This window comes from Garra rufa, chromosome 21 (genome assembly GCF_049309525.1).
Source record: "Garra rufa chromosome 21, GarRuf1.0, whole genome shotgun sequence".
NCBI lineage: Eukaryota > Metazoa > Chordata > Actinopteri > Cypriniformes > Cyprinidae > Garra > Garra rufa.
The window spans coordinates 4,451,155-4,470,836 of NC_133381.1; the positions used below are offsets into that span (position 1 = coordinate 4,451,155).

The 19,682-nt window shown below is 31.3% G+C and overlaps 1 protein-coding gene across 1 annotated transcript in view; it reads left to right on the forward strand.

The window, feature by feature from the left end:
* The first annotated feature begins 12,842 nt into the window (after window positions 1-12,842).
* The window catches only part of LOC141295622 (kelch-like protein 29), a 150,759-nt gene continuing 143,919 nt past the window's right edge, over window positions 12,843-19,682 (forward strand). The window contains exon 1 of the mRNA XM_073826869.1: window positions 12,843-13,175. Coding sequence (XP_073682970.1) covers window positions 12,894-13,175 — 282 coding nt within the window. The 5' untranslated portion in view covers window positions 12,843-12,893. The remainder of the gene's footprint in view (window positions 13,176-19,682) is intronic.

Below are 19,682 nucleotides of genomic sequence, written 5' to 3' on the forward strand. Positions count from 1 at the left end.
AACAGAAAATATATAAATCTATTAAATAGGATAATATTAATATTAATGAATAGTTTTATATAGTTTTATAATTAAACCGGCTGGTTTTGATACTCTGCTTTTTACAGTCAAACCAAAAACCATTTAGACACTAAGTATGATTTTATTTTTATTTTTTTTAACTAGTGGATGCAGGACACTACAGTTCTTTTATGTAAGGGAGGATAGCAAAATAAAGTAAACAGTTGAAATATTATACCAAAAATTTCCTTAGTAAAGTCTACCATTAAAATTGATTTAAAAATTTGGCACCAAAATATATTGACCTAGTTTTGCCTAAGTGTTTTTTCTTTAATTGTTAATGCGACCTTTTTACACCACAGACTAAACTAAATTAAGGATTGCTTGGTAATTGGTCAACAAAGTATTGATAGTTGTGTAAATATTGTCATACTACTAACAGTTGTCTGAATTTTTGGTTGATTGTAATCCATTACATACCATTCTATCAAAGGTATCTTATATCCTCAAGATGGATTTTTTCTGACACAGTTTAACTCTTATGTTCTTGTAATATTTTATTACATTTTTCTAGTCTATAGAGCATACTGTAAACTGTGATCATGTAAGAAATGTTGAATAAATTTTGGATTGACTGTTTATGCAAATGGCTCAGTCATATGTTAATGAGAAATTGGTGATAATCTGAGGTATAAATAAAAGATGCCTCGTGGTAATTTCTAAATGAGTGTTTCTGCAGTTTTGTTTTATATAAATGGCAGCATTGGCTCATTTGAAAATTGTGCCTCTACCTACATTTTTGCAGATCTGCAAAAAAGTGCCTATACCTAAAGTTCACTGCAGTTTCCACCAGCTGCAGTTTTGGCAGTAAAACACCAACTTTTATTCACTTTCACAGAAATTCTGATTATAGAGGCAGATTAGTGATTAATATTGCTTAATGTTTCTTGCAAACACTCATACCATAGTGCATGATTTGTAAACTATATGTTTTGATGTTTAAATCGCATAATCAGCTTTAAATGTTTGGCTTTTCTGATGCAGTAAACTTGCTTGTTTGCCCACCTGGTGCAACATTAGACTTTTGATGCAGGGCGCTTGGACACAAATCTTGTGAAACATGAATATAAAATGAAATGGATGCTTCAGCAAATGCATTTTTATCTCACATTTGCTTCTTTTAACATGATAAGGTGTGTTAGAGTCAGGTTTAGGGTAGCTGATACAATGTGTGACCCTGGACCACAAAACCAGTCATAAGGTTAAATTTTACAAAACTGAGATGTATACATCATATGAAAGCTTAATAAATAAGCTTTTTATTGATATATGGCTTGTTAGGATAGGACAATATTTGGCCGAGATACATCTATTTGAAAATCTGGAATCTGAGGGTGCAAAAAAAATCAAAATACTGAGAAAATCACCTTTAAAGTTGTCCAAATTAAGTTCTTAACAATGCATATTACTAATCAAAAATTACATTTTGATATATTTATAGTAGGAATTTTACAAAAAATCTTAATGGAACATGATCTTTACTTAATTTCTTAATGATTTTTGGCATAAAAGAAAAATCTATAATTTTGACCCATACCATGTATTTTTGGCTATTGCTACAAATATACCCCAGCGACTTAAAGGTTGTATCAGCGATTTCTAGCCTAAAACATAAAGTGTCAATTTCAGCTGACCTTTCATCACGATCCGCTCGCTGCCTGACCCATAAATTGTCTGTGAAAAAACCGCGTCTCTCTGGTCAGCCTAGGGTCCGAGATATGCCAAAAAAACAATCGGCGCTATCAACACACCACAGATAACCAAACAGTGTTCCAACCAATCAGCGTCAGGGGTTTGGTGTTGTGGACTTTCCTACTGGTGCTGGGATGTGAGGGAGGCGGGGCGAAAATCCACAACACCAAACCCCTGACGCTGATTGGTTGGAACACTGTTTGTTTTTGTGTGGAAAGGTTGGTAGTGCCGATTGTTTTTTTGGCATATCTCGGACCCTAGGCTGACCAGAGAGACGCGGTTTTTTCACAGACAATTTATGGGGCAGGCAGCGAGCGGATCGTGATGAAAGGTCAGCTGAATTTGACACTTTATGTTTTAGGCTAGAAATCGCTGATACAACCTTTAAGACTGGTTTTGTGGTCCAGGGTCACATATTTTTTAAATACAGTGTAGCATTAACCTTTTAGTGTGACTTACTAGCCATTTAATTTCCAAAATGTTGCAAGATTTCCAGTGCTCCTCACTGTACATTTCACTTTGAAAGTATCATGAAACATGCAAGAATCAGTATTTATTTTGCAGAAATATCACCACATGCGTGTTTTTTTTCCCCCCAATGATAAAGGTCACATTGTGAAAACTGGATTGTAGAGTAATTTTAATCTGAGCCCTGAAATCCGACTCTGTTTCTCTCCTCCAGTATTGTAATTATTGCATAAAATCTGATGGGCTTTTTAATGGATAATCAAACTGTCACTCACCTTCAACTGTAATCTTTTTATGTGACTTTTCATCTTGTGAAATGAAATGAGATTTATGGGGAAACATGCTCACATTAGAGGAACCTCTATGATGAGATTAAAAGAGGTGTTTGCCCACATAAAACACACTTGATATTGACTTGATTTGACATTTCTCCCAGTATTTGCCAAAGCCTTCTGTGTGGTTTATCACCGTCTCAAATGAAAAAGTCTCCAGCCTCAAATGTCTGTGATTCTAAACCATGAGTGTTTTTTTTAACCAACACTCAACTGGGACTTTTTGCTGTGGCAAGTGATTCTCATCTCAAGCCAGAATAAGAAAAACGAGGGTCCAAGTGTATCTGAAAGTCCTTGGTTTTTACAGTAGGTGTTGTCTGTGCCGGAGAACATGTTGGCGTATTGCTCTCGCTGCATCGTTCACACATGACAGGATCTCGTCTCAAGTGGCGGAATGAATGAATTGATCTGTGAGGCGCATACGGGAGAGATTGAATCTAGATCATAAATGGAAAGTTTACCGAAGCATGCTGAATCAGAAATAAAAGGTGAATGTAAATAACTGACTGTAATGCTTTCAATTATGAAACACATAGCTGTGGCACTAAAATATGATTGGATGAGACATGTGAAGTTGTTTTAAAATGTTCAATACATGAAATTCTTTTTTGCCTGTTTTTCATTATTCCTGCCTTCTTTTGCTCATTAATTTTTATACAAAGCGGGATAAGCATGGAAACTTTTCATTTTATGATTCGTGAATGCCAGATATAATAAAATGCTTAGAGTTTTATCTCTTTTTCTTTTCCTGATGGATTTGAAATGTGTTTATAGCTCATTAGGCATCTTTATGTGTCCAATAGCAGAGGTGGGACTGAAGCAGAGAACAATAGGACGGTGTGTTTAATGATATGCTTGCTGTTTTTCAGTTCATAGTGTGAAGACACAGAACTGCTGCTGTATATATTTAAAGCAGACCTCTTCATTATAACAAAGCTATGTATGCGTCATTGTTTTTTTTTAGCCCACATTGATACTGTAATTTACATATCCCGCCTTATTAGAGCTTGTGCGTGAGATACAAATGAAACAACACTAACAGGTTTTGTTTTCCTGCATGTTTTCTCCACATGTCAGAGATACGTTCAGCTGTACGAGTTTTATTCCAGCCGTTTGAACTGCTGGATCCATCCTGCAGCTCGAGTTTAAAAGGCTGTGGAAAAATGCGTGAATTGTGGAATTCCCTGGGATTTGATTCTGTGTCATACAATTTTTCCTTGTTTTCCATCATCGTTTGCCTTTGTTTTCCAGTGCAGTGCATAAATTAAATTATCTTGACATTGTACAGTATCAAAGCGTCAAAGCATGAGTCGCACATTCAACATTTATAGCTTGTACCAGCTGTATAGCTTATTAAAAATAGACTGATTTAAAAATAGAGGTTTGATTTTATAATAGTAACACAAATTTTATTTTAACACTAGATTTACTAAACCTGCGCAAATTTGCGTAAATTCCCTGGACCTAACACCTACAAGCACCCTGCTGAGATTTCCACAGGCCTTTGTCCTCCTGCTTTTGTTGTGCAAACACATCCATTACCTGTGAGGCCTGGCACATTTCCATTTTTTTACTCCGAGTAACTCAGATCCAAGGCAGGCCAAACCTATGTGTGTGACAAACCTTCAGAAACGCCTGACGTATTTATACAAAAGACACACATTCACAATACATGGGTACACAAGTCTGTTTTATTTTAAAGTGTTTCAAACTTTACAGAGTTTGCAGACTCAGTGTCCATTGTCCCTGCATTTGGCACAGGTGAATTTTTGAAATGTTGCACAGGAAAACCTGCTGCGATTCCTGTTGCAGCTCTCTTGCACCTGGCACTGTGTTGTCTGCACAGTCCCTGGCACAGCAGCTTCAGCAGCCTGCCTCTGTGCCAATATTTCCTTGTGCTGCATGAATCGGCAACGAAGTTCCTTTGCTAGAAGACTCAGAAACAATCTTCTTTTGCCTGTCCACCCAGTACATGCCTTGTACAAAATGTAGGCATTCACCACCGCCAGGTCCAGCATATTGTAAAAAAACCGCTACTGGCCACCTGCGTGTTGCTGCTCTTATGGAATACATCCACGCCATTTGGTCCAACACGTCTACACCACACTGTAAAAGTAGAGAGAGAGAGAGAGTCATGAGTATATGTGCTATAGGTCTGTATAGTACACATCAGAAAACATTGTAGCACTGGTGTAAAATTATACACAAATTCACATACCTTCATGTGGTTATAGTCTGTTATCGTGTTGGGTTTCCTCTTTCTGCCATCACCGATCGTCACGTTTTGGTGCATGGAACTTAGAACACACACAGTCTCCTTTTTGTTAGGGGCATAAATTGTCGAGGAGACACTGCAAATTCTAAGCACTGAAATGTAGGGGTGTAAATATTAATCGATTCGTATCGATGCATCGATTATGCAGCCGCCGATTCAATGCATCGATTCGTCCGCAAGAATATCGATTAATGTGTTTATTTTGCCGCATGTTTGTTCACTTGTCTATTTTTAGAATCCGTTCCGACCTTTCTTTTACTGTCTGCTCCGATGTATTAAGCGTACTACCTACTCCTAAGCTGCGGGTGGCACTAACCTCACTGTCTTCTTCTTCACACGCCTTACTTTCGTTTCACAGTCCGATGTTGTTCATGTTCACAGACCTCACGTTTTTGTCTGACTTTCAAGAGCGATGATTTTGAACTGATTTTGTGGATTAGTATTCTATTTGCAGTTCATCTACTGCAGAGGATGTGTGACCATTACCTCTTAATAAGATGCAAATTGTATTTTCAAAATGTAACCAATTTTGTATGAAAGAAACTTTTTTAAAACGATGAATAGGCTAATTGGCAATAGTAGACCTGCACTATAAGTTTTTTTTTTTTTTTATTACAATTTATCTGATTGCACTTTGTAGATGCAGTAACTTATATTTGCTGTTCTATTTGCAGTGCATTGAGCACAACTGCTTTAGTGGAACATAGACATTATGTGAATAGAATACTGTTTCTGTATTCTCAATAAAAGGCAAATTATTTACCATTTTTGTTGATTTATTTGAAACTTAATAGATATCATGTAAAAATATCTAATATTGAATCGAATCGGATCGAATCGCATCGTATCACAGGGAATTCTGAAGTATCGAAAATAATCGAATCGTTGGCTTAAGAAATCGGTATCGTATCGAATCGTCTTGAAGGCTCCGATTTACACCCCTACTGAAATGGAGAATACCTCTCGCTGTCCAGTGTCTTTTGCAAGTTGAGGAAGTTCACGTCGGACTTTGTTCACCGTGTCCAGTAGCGTTGTTTTGCGCTGCAGCAGAAAGAAATTGTCCGTCGTGACATTTCTCCCATTATCCAAAAATGTACCTTTCCAAATTTTTTTTTTTTTCAATTGAGAATAGATGTACTTTTGAAATTGTAATCAAAGGAAGTTATTATAAATCCATAACAAATCAATATTGGAGTCCATTCCTCAAATGCTTGGGTAAAATGTTTTATGCATGTATGTACAGTCGTGGCCAAAAGTTTTGAGAATGACACAAATATTAGTTTTCACAAAGTTTGCTGCTCAACTGCTTTTAGATTTTTGTTTCAGTTGTTTCTGTGATGTACTGAAATGTAATTACAAGCACTTCATACGTTTCAAAGGCTTTTATCGACAATTACATGACATTTATGCAAAGAGTCAGTATTTGCAGTGTTGGCCCTTCTTTTTCAGGACCTCTGCAATTTGACTGGGCATGCTCTCAATCAACTTCTGGGCCAAATCCTGACTGATAGCAACCCATTCTTTCATAATCACTTCTTGGAGTTTGTCAGAATTAGTGGGTTTTTGTTTGTCCACCCGCCTCTTGCGGATTGACCACAAGTTCTCAATGGGATTAAGATCTGGGGAGTTTCCAGGCAAATTTCAACGTTTTGGTCCCCGAGCCACTTAGTTATCACTTTTGCCTTATGGCACGGTGCTCCATCGTGCTGGAAAATGCATTGTTCTTCACCAAACTGTTGTTGGATTGTTGGAAGAAGTTGATGTTGGAGGGTGTTTTGGTACCATTCTTTATTCATGGCTGTGTTTTTGGGCTAAAGTGTGAGTGAGCCCACTCCCTTGGATGAGAAGCAACCCCACACATGAATGGTCTCAGGATGCTTTACTGTTGGCATGACACAGGACTGATGGTAGCGCTCACCTTTTCTTCTCCGGACAAGCCTTTTTCCAGATGACCCAAACAATCGGAAAGAGGCTTCATCGGAGAATATGACTTTGCCCCAGTCCTCAGCAGTCCATTCGCCCATACTTTTTTGCAGAAGATCAATCTGTCCCTGATGTTTTTTTTGGAGAGAAGTGGCTTCTTTGCTGCCCTTCTTGACACCAGACCATCTTCCAAAAGTCTTGTCCTCACTGTGTGTTCAGATGCGCTCACACCTGCCTGCTGCCATTCCTGAGCAAGCTCTGCACTGGTGGCACTCCGATCCCGCAGCTCAATCCTCTTTAGGAGACCATCCTGGCGCTTGCTGGACTTTCTTGGATGCCCTGAAGCCTTCTTAACAATGCAGTGGAAAGTTTTTTTTTTTTTTTTGGATTAAGTTAATTTTCATGGCTAAGAAGGACTATGCAATTCATCTGATCACTCTTCATAACATTCTGGAGTATATGCAAATTGCTATTATAAAAACTTAAGGAGCAACTTTTCCAGTTTCCAATATTTATGTAATTCTCAAAACTTTTGGCCACGACTGTATGTATGTATGTATGTTATATTTGTGTGTATACGGTAGATAAAACTATAAATTGTATATATGGGTATATTTGTATACCAGTAGCCAAAATTACATTGTATCTGTCAAAATGATGATTTTTCTTTTATGCCAAAAATCATTAGGGTAGTAAGTAGATCATGTTCCATGAAGATACTTTGTAAGTTTTCTACTGTAAATATATCCAATCTTAATTTTTGATTTGTAATATGCATTGCTAAGAGCTTCATTTGGACAACTTTAAAGCCGGTTTTCTCAGTATTTAGATTTTTTTGCACCCTCAGATTTTAGATTTCTAACAAACCATATACCAATGGAAAGGTTATTTATTTATACACAGATGATGTATAAATCTCAATTTAAAAGAATTGACCCTTATGACTGGTTTTGTGGTCCAGGGTCACAGTTGAAGAACTGCACTCTTACGCTGTGTTTAGCTGAAGAGCACAATAGAAAAGTCTCTGATAAATCATTGATTGTTCTGGTTTTCTACATTGCATCAGTTCTTAACCATATTCTCATCTCTCTACTTTAAGAGAAAGATAGAGTATTCACCTGCAATTTTGTATGCATTTGAATGAAGACATGAATAATGCGCATTTGAATTTGCATATATTGGGATAGGTGATATAGAAAAAACGTATAACTTGATATATTTTATCCTTTGGACAATATTAAATATCTGGCAAGCATCATAAACCAGACACACATTGTTGCCAGCAGATTCAAAATGAGTCTGAATTGATTCATTGAAACTGACAGTTTGGTCATTAATTATGAAGGTCAGTTGTTGTGTGGGAGAACCTTTTAAGTACTAATAAATGATCTAATTAGTTGAACATCAGATCTGCTTATGGATATTGTTGAAGTCTGTATGATATTATAGATATGAAATCTTGATTAGTGATTAGCTGATTTTGAGGTTACAAACATAGGCTAAAAAGACAGATTGATTAACTTGTGTTAACTAAAACTTTTGTCAGGTTTATATATTTATTTAAAATATAAATAATTTGAAATATAAATAAAATATGATTTATTTAATTCATATTTATTAATTTTTTTTTACATATACACACACTACCAGTCAAAAGTTTTTGAACAGTAAGATTTTTGATTTTGAAAGTCTGTTCTGCTCACCAAGCCTGCATTTATTTGAAATATTTTTACTATTTAAAATGACTGTTTTCTATTTGAATATATTGTAAAATGTATTTTATTTCTGTGATTTCAGAGCTGAATTTTAGCATCATTACTCCAGTCTTCAGTGTCACATGATTCTTCAGAAATCATTCTAATATTCTGATTTGCTGCTCAAAAATATTTATTATTGTTATCATGTTGAAAACACCTCAGTAGATTTTTTTTTTTGGGTTCCTTTGATGAATAGTAAGTTCAGTAGAACAGCATTTACCTAAAATAGAAATCTTTTGCAACAATATAAATAACTTTATCATCACCTTTGATCAATTTAAAGCATCTTTGGTAAATAAAATTATTAATTTCTATCATTGCGCCCCCCCCCCCCAAAAAAAAATCCAAGCTTTTGAATATTTTTTAATAATATTTATTAAAAATATAATGTTATTGCAAGGATAACAATTAAGCAATTAAAAACATTAAAAGTTACGCAGTTGTCATTTGTTTTTAAATTATTTTTTTTTTTCTTTTATTGCAATATATTAATGGAGAAAATACTGTATATTTTACAGTAAAATACAGTAAAACAGTAAAAGTACAGTATGCATACTGGAAATACATTTACAGCAAGATAAATAGTACTGTAAATATAAATACAGTATTTTTACTGTAAGTTTAATTTACAGTAAGTTCCTTACTGTAATTTCTACAGGACTTTTTATTTTACAGTGTGGAATAGTGTTACAAAAGATTTTTATTTCAGATAAATGTTGATTTTTAGATCTTTCTATTCATCAAAGAATCCTGAAAAAAGTACTTAACTGTTTTAAATGGAGATAATAATAATAAAAAAATTATTGAACAGCAAATCAGCATATTAGAATAATTTCTGAAGGATCACGTGACACTGAAGACTAAAGTAATGATGCTGAAAATTCAGCTTTGATCACAGGAATAAATTACAGTTTAAAATATATTCACATAGAAAACAGTTATTTTAAATAGTAAAAATATTTCAGATTTTTTCTGTTTTTGCTGTACTTTGAATCAAATAAATGCAGACTTGGTGAGCAGAAGAGAATTCTTTAAAAAACATTAAAAATCTTAGTGTTCAAAAACTTTTGATTGGTAGTGCATATATACTACCAGTCAAAAGTTTTTGAAATAATATATATTTATGTGTAATTTCAGCATCAGTCATTGAAAATGCATTGATCGATTGACAAATAGACATGTCTTTTTCACACAAAGCTTATTCACATTCGCCAAACATGCTCATTCACACCATTTCTGTTATCAGCATCGGCGTTTCTCTTTGTGCTGCTGTCACTCATCATGGCTGGATTGATCTGTAAAGCAGTTGCTTATCTCCACTCTCTAGACGACACATGACCTCTCATCTTTTGTGCTGAATTTAAAGGCAGAATCATACAGAATAAATCAAGTGACAATAAATTCCCATGCTATATCTTTATTTATTCATTGCTTTCACTGTTTCCAGCTTGCGGTACCTTTTGATGAACGGCTGCCAAACATAACTTATAATATACAATTAATTAAATATGTAACACCTTTATAATGATGTAACACATTTATCTATTTTAAAATGAAAGCTGTTTTATTTTCATTTAAAGACAAGGTGGAGCAGCACACAATAGGTATGATAGAGATAAATCCAATCCACGGTGACAATGAGCTTCAAATCTCAACAAGTGTTAAAGTTTATATATATGAACAGATGTTATTGCTTTTTGATTCATATGAACCCGCAGGTGTAAATTGTAAAGCATTCAATGTTAAAATAACTTCAGATTTGAGCAGATTCAAAATATGAGATCAGGAGATTAATTGTCACTAAGTGTTTTAATTAGGGCTGTCAATTGAATCATTTTAACTGGATTAATTATATGATGTGCTGACTAATTAATCATGTTAATCACAGTTAATGGCATACATCAATATTTGCACAGAAAAGCAGCCAAAAAGTGTCTTTTAGCAAGCAATATATTGTCTTTTATTGCTGTATAATTGATGCTAAGTTGATCATTAATCTACAATCCATAGCAATCCATTTTGCAGGCTCATTGGAAATATGTCTGGTATCTCTAAAACATATTTGATTAAATTACGCTGCATGGTTCTCTTAGGAAGCTATATTACTCCACAAACTCTTTTGAAGAAACTTGTCTACCCTGAATTCATTTGTCTAAAGCAAACCTATAAAACCTTATATAAGTTTTTAAATTGCTCTCTTATGCCATTTCAACCATGAAAATAGTCAAGGGAGCCGGCATGGCGTTAAAACACCAACCAACCTACAATCATTGGAAATATGTGACTCTGGCTACATTTCTGTGAACTAAAAATGCATTGCTCAAGGTATAATTTGCAGCATTTTTCACATGCTATTCAAGTCCTAAGTATTGTGCATGAATATAAGTCTCTATTAATTGATAACATGCACCTGTAATCATAATATGAACAAGCATAAAAAGAACAAACTTTGGTGGACAAATGGAAATTTTATTTTTTCTGTGTTTTTCTTTTTGTTTTATCATTTAATAAAAATAAAACTTGCACAATTTGACCAGTCTTTACAAATGTAATCAAATTAATATATAGCAATCAAATCAGCAGGCAAACCAAAAATAGTTCTGACACAGTTTAACTTAATTTTCTTAACTATAGCAAATAAACTGTAATATTGTGAAATTTTGAAGGTGTCTGAATAAATTTAGGTTTGACTGATATACTAAATTTCAAACTGAATTATTAAAGAATAAAACAAATATTTCAGCTAACAACAGCTTTTATTTATTATTTTTTTATTTATTATTTATTATTATTTCTAAATCTGAAACTATATGTGTGTGTGTGTGTGTGTGTGTGTGTGTGTGTGTGTGTGTGTGTGTGTGTGTGTGTGTGTGTGTATATGTATATATGTGTGTATATATACAGTATATATATGGAGAGAGAGAGATAAAGAAATAAACAAATAAATATTTTTTATTGTTTAATTAAAACTGAATTATAATAAAACTGAACAAATAATTATATTTAGTTTAAGCTTTTCCAATTGTGTAAATAAATTGTAAATAAATAAATAAAACTATTATAATATTTTATTATTATAAAATATCACAATAATATAAAATATTATAATAAAAATAATACAATTATTAAAATAAAATAAAACAAATATGTGACCCTGGACCACAAAACCAGTCTTAAGTCGCTGGGGTATGTTTGTAGCAATAGCCAAAAATACATTGCATGGGTCAAAATTCTTGATTTTTCTTTTATGCCAAAAATCATTAGGAAATTATGTAAAGATCATGTTCCATAAAGATTTTTTGTAAAATTCCTACTTTAAATGTAACAAAATGTAATTTTTGATTAGTAATATGCATTAAGAACCTAATTTGGACAACTTTAAAGGTGATTTTCTCAGTATTTTGATTTTTTTGCACCCTCAGATTCCAGATTTTCAAATAGATGTATCTCGGCAAAATATTGTCCTATCCTAACAAACCATACATCAATAGAAAGCTTATTTACTGAGCTTTCATATTATATATACATCTCAGTTTTGTAAAATTTAACCTTATGACTGGTTTTGTGGTCCAGGGTCACATATTTCAATTAACAGTTTTCATTGTCTGTCTATCTATTTTAATAGTTTAATTTTATTGATTTATTTCCTTTTAATTTTTTGTTATTTCTAACAGTGTAAAAGACCAATGGACTTTTTTAAAGGTTGCTGCAGAACAGATCTACATGAATTAAAATGTGGGTGAAAAAATATTTTGGTTGTACGATAATCATAAAAAATTAAGTTCTTAATAGCATTTTATTATTTAACAGTGATGTATTTTCATCACAATTTCTTCAAGTTAAACTGACTTTTATTTTGTCGAGTTGTCCTGTAGAATGTTGCCAAGTCTGCAGCATTTCCACAGAATTGGTCTACTTTAACAATTCAATCCGTCAAAAAAAGAGTGTATTTTATCCCCTAGAATGCGATTTGTTTTTCTGTTCTTTTTTTTGAAATGCAATTGGATTATTTTGGGGCTACATTTCATTAACAATTTGGCGGATTTTGCTTTGAAAACCTGGCAACAGGTTTTAATATCAGTTTCACTTTGTATTTGAAGGTAGTTTTTCTCACATCAACCAGAAAAAGCTGGTGAAATAACTCTCTAGAGGTTCATGTGTTCATGTCCTCATATTGAGACACAGAGAACTGACTGTTTTCACATTTATTTCTTCTGTGAGATGATATATGATATCTTTTCTAATAGCTATGTATATAGTGTGTGTTTGACTGTAAGCACCAGTTGTTTTATGAAACACTAATATAACCCGTTTGTTCTCCTCTGTTAGGTTTTCTCCAGCTTGCCGTGAGCACAAGCGTCTCTTGTTCTCCCGCTCCGTTCTGTCATGATGTCGCGGTACCATCAGCGTTTTGAGCGGGATTTCCGCAGCGTGTGGGAGCGGCGGGAGCGCTGCGCCTCTAACAGCAGCTGCGGCGGAACCGTCAACGGCTGCGTCTCCACCTCTGCCTCCTCCGTCCCCAACAGCGGCAACAACCGTCCCGGCCTCCTGCCCCTGCCAGTCATTCCCTCTCTGCTGCCCACTCCGGTCACCGGAGCAACCAGCACAGCCAATAGTGAGCTGACCTGCAAGCGATTAGCTTCCACCTGCACCACCTCCACAACTAAGGTAGGACCAAACACACCTGCGACCGCTCTCTGTCGCAGTTACTCACTCTCATGTTTTTCCAAAGGGGTATCAATTTCTTTCTTCTCTACAACACAATTGAGAGATGTTCCCGCTTCACTGGTAGTTGATGGTAACTCACACTGCTAATGTCTATAAAAGGACCAAACGGCCCATGAAAGTGTCCATATGGCTCATGCAGGTTTGATTCTGAAGAAAATGTGAAAATTTTGATGTTGATTATTTTGTATTATTTTGTATTATTATTATATATGTTGAATTATTATGTTAATTTTTATTTAATCATTTTTTTAAATATATATTTTAAATTAGTTTTTTTTTAAGTAGTTTTTTTTTATCTGTCTATGTATTTTTAAATTTAATCTATTTCCATGTTCATATGCTTTTAATTTTTTTATTTCTAAATTATTTGTATATAATTAGATTTGATATTTTAATGTTTTTATTTTTATTTATGTTTTAACACGTTTTTATGTATTTATTTGTTGTAATTAAACATTTATAGACTATATTTTATTTTTTTATAATATTTTATTATTGTATATATTTTTTAATATTTTATTTTTTATATTTAATGTAAATAGCTTTTTATTTAGTTTTTGTGGATTTATATTTTTTAATAGTTTTTTTTAAGTTTGTCTTTATAGTTTGTAATGTATTCATTTTTGTATTTCATATATTTTAAAATAAAACAATTTTAGCTAAAAAATAACATTAAATTAAATTAATCTATATATTTCCATGTTTATATGCTTTTCATTTTTAATTGTTATTTCTAATTCATTTATTTGTATACAATTTCATTGATATTTAATTTTTTTAATATTTATTGATGTTTTAATGTTTTTATTATATTTTATTTTAATTGTATTATTATATGTTAAATTAGTTTTAATTTTATAATTGTATTTTTTATGTAGTATTTTTTTTTTATATTTAATATTAATAGTATTGTTTTATTTTTTTGTTTTTGTGGTTGTATGTTTTTATTTTTATTTTTTATTAATGTGTCTATATAGTTTGTAATGTATTCAATTTTTTTTTTCAGTTTTAGCTATTCAGTACCTTAGGTTAAATTTTATGAAAATGAGAAATATCGTCTTGGCAACTAGCTAATGAAAGGAAATGAAATTTATTGTTTATTTCTATTTTATTCATTTGTTTATAATATAATTGATATTTATATGTTTTTATTTTTATTTATGTTTTAATGTTTTATTTATTTATTTGTTATAATTAAATATTCCTTGGATATATATATATATATATATATATATTTTTTTTTTATATTTATTATTATATTATTATTATTAGGTTATATGTTGAATTAGTTTTTATTTTATATATTTATATTATTTTTTTTAATTTATTATTTTATTTTTATATATTTAATATCAATAGTAATATTTAATTTTTTACTTTTTTGTGCATTTTATTTTTTTTAGTTGTTTTTTTTTGTTATGTGTCTATATAGTTTCCATGTATTTAATTTTTAATTTTTTTATTCCTATTTTATTTGTTTGTATATAATTTAATTGAGATTTAATTATTTTGGTTTTATTTATGTTTTAAGGTTTTTTATTTATTTATTTGTTTAACATCTAGTTTTGTTGATGGTTTTTAAGGATGCAGGCATTACACAACTTTTACATGTTCGTATCAGCCTCATTTAACTAGAAGGATTTTTCAAATGAACTATATTTGCATTTTGTATTGTTTTATATAGTTCTTTCCATTTTTGTAGTTGAATTGTTTGTCCTTGTGCATGGATGGAGCCACTTCAAACGCAACTGTTGATGGTCACATCAAGTAGGAGAGCTTTGCGGCGTCATTACGTGCCACATGTGTTTGTTGTCTCCGCTCGCGGCGAAAAAAGGAGATTAAAGCGCGTGCAGTGGCGGATCTCGGGGTCAATTTTTCTGTCATCCATCATGAAAGCCCTGCAGCCGCCCCCACCACCGTATCTCTACAAGCCATCTCTGATAAGGAAGAGCGAGGCTGCTTATTGATCTGTGTCAAGAAGAAACTCCCGCTACCTGCTTTCATATTGCAGACGGGCCGGAGTGGGGCGGGGGAAAGAATAAAGCAATCTTAGATTTACAGACGCCTACACTGGGGAAAGTCTGGGGTCAAAAGCAATATGCTTGTGCATCTTTCATTCCACGTACAAAGGCTTCTTTGTGCCAAAAGATGGACATTTTATTATTTAAAGTATCGGCATGTTGGCTGTGATTGTATTGCGGGGTTCAGCGGTGGCGTGAGCAGCCGATAATTGAGTGTGTGCTGAAGTAATTTGCTTGCATATTAAGTTACGAATCTCGCTGAGAAGATTGGCTTTGTGGCCTTTTCGTCTTGATCCTGAGAAAAGAGTCGCCGCTCTTGTGAGGCAGATAGAAATGCTGTCAAATGACTCAAAAGGGTCAATTCGTCGCATCCAGACTCATTAAAATGCAAAAGTGTTGGTGAAGCTACTTTGGAAACTTTGTTACAAGCTCATTACAATACAAGCTGATAAAAAGAAGTTTGACTGCAGTCTGGCTTTTCTTTTAAAGTAGTAAGCTGCTAATGAAGCCATTTAATGGACCAGTATCTTGACTTTATAAGACAGTATAAATATATTGTTGCAATCAAATAAACATTTACTTTTTATAGTAATTTACTAATAACTATTTGTTTATTTAGCAATCATTTATAAACTTACTCTATTTTTTATATTTTATTTATTTATTACTTATTTTTCATTATTAATTATTTGTTTACTTTTATAAAAAAAAAAATAAGGATCTCAAATATGGTGTGTGTGTGTGTGTGTGTGTGTATATATATATATATATATATATATATATATATACAATAATATGTATAAATATGTTGGTATTCTTAAAATTACAATTAAAGTATTTATAAAAAATAAATATGTTTGTATTCATTGAATTTTTGCATTGATTGTGCAATAAAAACCTGGTTTGGTATGTGTGCATATTAATTTAAACTCTTGAAGGCAGAATATATAAAAAGAAAATAAATAAATACATACATATAAAAATAAATCAAATGCAAATAAGTAAATAATCAAGTATAGTTAATAGCAAAATAAACAGATTTTTTTTTTATGTCACTTATTTAAAATACCACCTAGAACTGTTTAATTTAAATGTAATTTTATATTTAGTTTTATTGCATTTGATTAGATTTTTTTATTTTATAAAATTTTATTTTATTCACATTTATTTATTTATTTGCTTGCTTATTTAAAAAAAAAATATATTTATTTCTTTTTATTTTAAAAACAGTGAAACGGTGAGGGTGTCAAATATAGTGATGCAATAAATATACCATTGCTAAAATAATTATCAGTAAACCTAGAAAAAAATACATTCATTCATGTAAATAAGTAAATGTATAATTAATTGTTATAATCATAGAAGTATTTTTTTTTTATTGGATTGATTTTTAAAAACAGTGAAGAGCTCAAATATGTTGACTATATAATTAATATGAATAATTAATATACCAATGGTAAACTAATTATTATCAATAAACCACATTTACATTTATTACTACATGTAAATAAATATAAACATAAAGCTATTACATGAAGTGCCATCTTTTTCACTATACGAGACAAGATAATTTATTGTTAGAATTATTATTTATTCATTTATTTATTTATTCTTGATTTAATGTTGTTTTAGTCAAATAATAATTATTTAAAAAAACAATACAATATATTTTTAATTTAATTTAATTTAATTGTATTTATTTTCAAATACAAATTGTGCCAAGGAATGATTCTTAGTTTGTTTTTAAGAAGACTGAAAACTTTTCAAATAAAATACAATAAAATAAAATGTATTGAAATTGTATTTTTTATTTTTATTTTTTTAATAATTTAATATTTTTACAAAAATTAAGTCAAGTGTGTCCAAACTTTTGACTGGTAGTGTATATCCATAATTTTTTTATTAGATTATTTATTATTTAAAAAACAGCAAGAATCTCAAATGTGGTTACGGTGTGTATATATAGTAAATACCGTACAGCAACTAGCTATCAATAAAATGATATAATCATGGAAATGTAAAAAAAAAATGTGTAAATTAGTCTGTTTTCAGATTTCATTGATGGTGTTTAATTCACCAAATTTTAAGCTTAATAAACAACAACGTCTAGCCAAATATATTGTTTCATAAAATGATTGTAATAACTCCACATCATTATTTTAAGCCATTTTCACACCTCGATTTGAATCATGATGCATTTTCTCCATTCATTCATGTAGGCCAAAAAAGAGACATCTTGAGACTTTGTTGAGCTGAATGTCACTGGGGTTTCCCAGCAGATGTAGAGTTAGAGCGGGAACGTGACCGTGCCAGTGGCGTTTCCACCATCATTTCAAACACGCTTTCATACGCGGCTCCCATTTAATTTCTTCCCCTAATCACGGCTGTCTTGTGTTTCTGGACGACTCTCAAGACGCCCTGAAAGCTTATTGAGTATTTCAGCCGCTATCTGTAGCGTGACCTCTTTCAACAGCTCTGCTCCGCTGAAGGTTTCATTTTGTCAGCTAAGAGCTCTTTCATTTAGATTTAGCCAAACTGCATTATGCAAAACGGACAGTCAGAACATGCCAAAACACGCAGGACTCTTGAACTTCGCAGTCACTCGCCGAGAGCAGACGAGAAAATGAAGAGCCTGCGAAGGAAATATTTTCTCATCGTTATGCACTCGATTGAATTGCTTGTTATCGTGCTTTTGTATCGAGCCACTTCATATTCATATTACAGACAATAACAACCGGTCTGCCACGCTGCTGTAAACAGCTCATAAGTTGGCATAATTCTGCTCCGTTTGGGCAGATTCAACCGTCTGAGGAATTTCATTAGTCCAGCAGCATAATTGCATGATTAATTTGGATAATTATTCTCATTTATTCTCTGATTAGATGTAAAAACTATTTGGAAGGCCTTGGTAAATTAGGCTAGTGGTTTTGCTTTAGAATACAGATTTTACATTGGACATCAAGTGCATCAAAACTAATATTTATTGCTATTATAGAAGGAAACCATGATTTTTTTTTTTTTACTTTCTCTAAGTGATATTTATTATTTTGTTGATGGTTTTTAAGAGCATTAACATTATTGACGTCTGTCTGTTGTGATTAGGATATAAATAACCTTGTAGAGCCAACAGTAAAACAATGAGTAATTCAATACATTAATTAATAAAATGCACAAAAATATTTACTGAAGTATAGGATAGAAAAATAAATTTACAAAAATGATGCATGCATCTATGTAAAAAATAATAAAAATAATAATAATAATTTTAGTGTTTGATTTGCAGGGCATTTTTATAAATATTAATTATTTAAAAAACTATTTTTTATTTGAATTTGATTTGATTTGATTTTGAGTTTGATTTTGATTTGATAAAATACAATTTTTAAATAAATAAATTAAAAACTATTTTAGTGTTTGATTTGCAGGGCATTTTGGTTGACTTCTCCCTGTTTGGACAACTTTATTTTTTATGTATATCAAATAAATTCTTGTAACCAACAATGGAAAATATATTAATAAATATATATATATATATATATATATATATATATATAAATGCAATTAAGTATATAATCACATAGTTGGAATAGCAAATAAATTTAAATAAAAGATGGATTAGACCGATTTCAACCTCCTTAAAAACTATCAAAACGACACAAAAGTCAAAAAAAAAAAAAAAAAGCAATCGAGACCAAAGTCAAATTGTTTATTGATTAATTTAGTTATTTATTTATTTAGAGAATTTTTGGATTGTTTGTGCAATAAAAACCTGGTTTGGTACACTACCAGTCAAAATAAAATATATATAATGTATTTAAAACTATATTTATTATATTTTATTTTACTTTTAATTTTAAACTTTCAAAAAAAAAATTGGGGCTGTACAGTCTCCTGTGCTCACCAAATCTGCTTTTATATCATCAGTTTTATCAAAACTGACTTGTTATTGTTAATTTAATTTTTTAATTTAATTTAATTTATTTTTACTTTTTAAAAAATTTGGGGCCTATACAGTTTTTTTTTATGTTTTTGACAGAAATCTCTTCTGCTTTTTTTTTATATAAAAATTGACTTGTAAATAATAATTTGTAAATAGTAATTTAAATGTATAATTTCATTTTTATTTAACATTTATTTTCATTAACATTTTTTAATTTGGGGCCAATACCCTATATAGAATTTTCTTCTGCTCACCAAAGTTGCTTTTATTTTACAATTTTTATCAAAAGTTTATCATAATTTAATTTCAAAAATATTTTATTTTATTTTGTTTTGTTTTGTTTTGTTTTGTTTAGTTTTTTGTTTTGTTTTGTTTTATTTTTATTTTGTTTTGTTTTGTTTTATTTTGTTTTATTTTATTTTATTTTATTTTATTTTGTTTTGTTTTGTTTTGTTTTGTTTTGTTTTGTTTTGTTTTGTTTTGTTT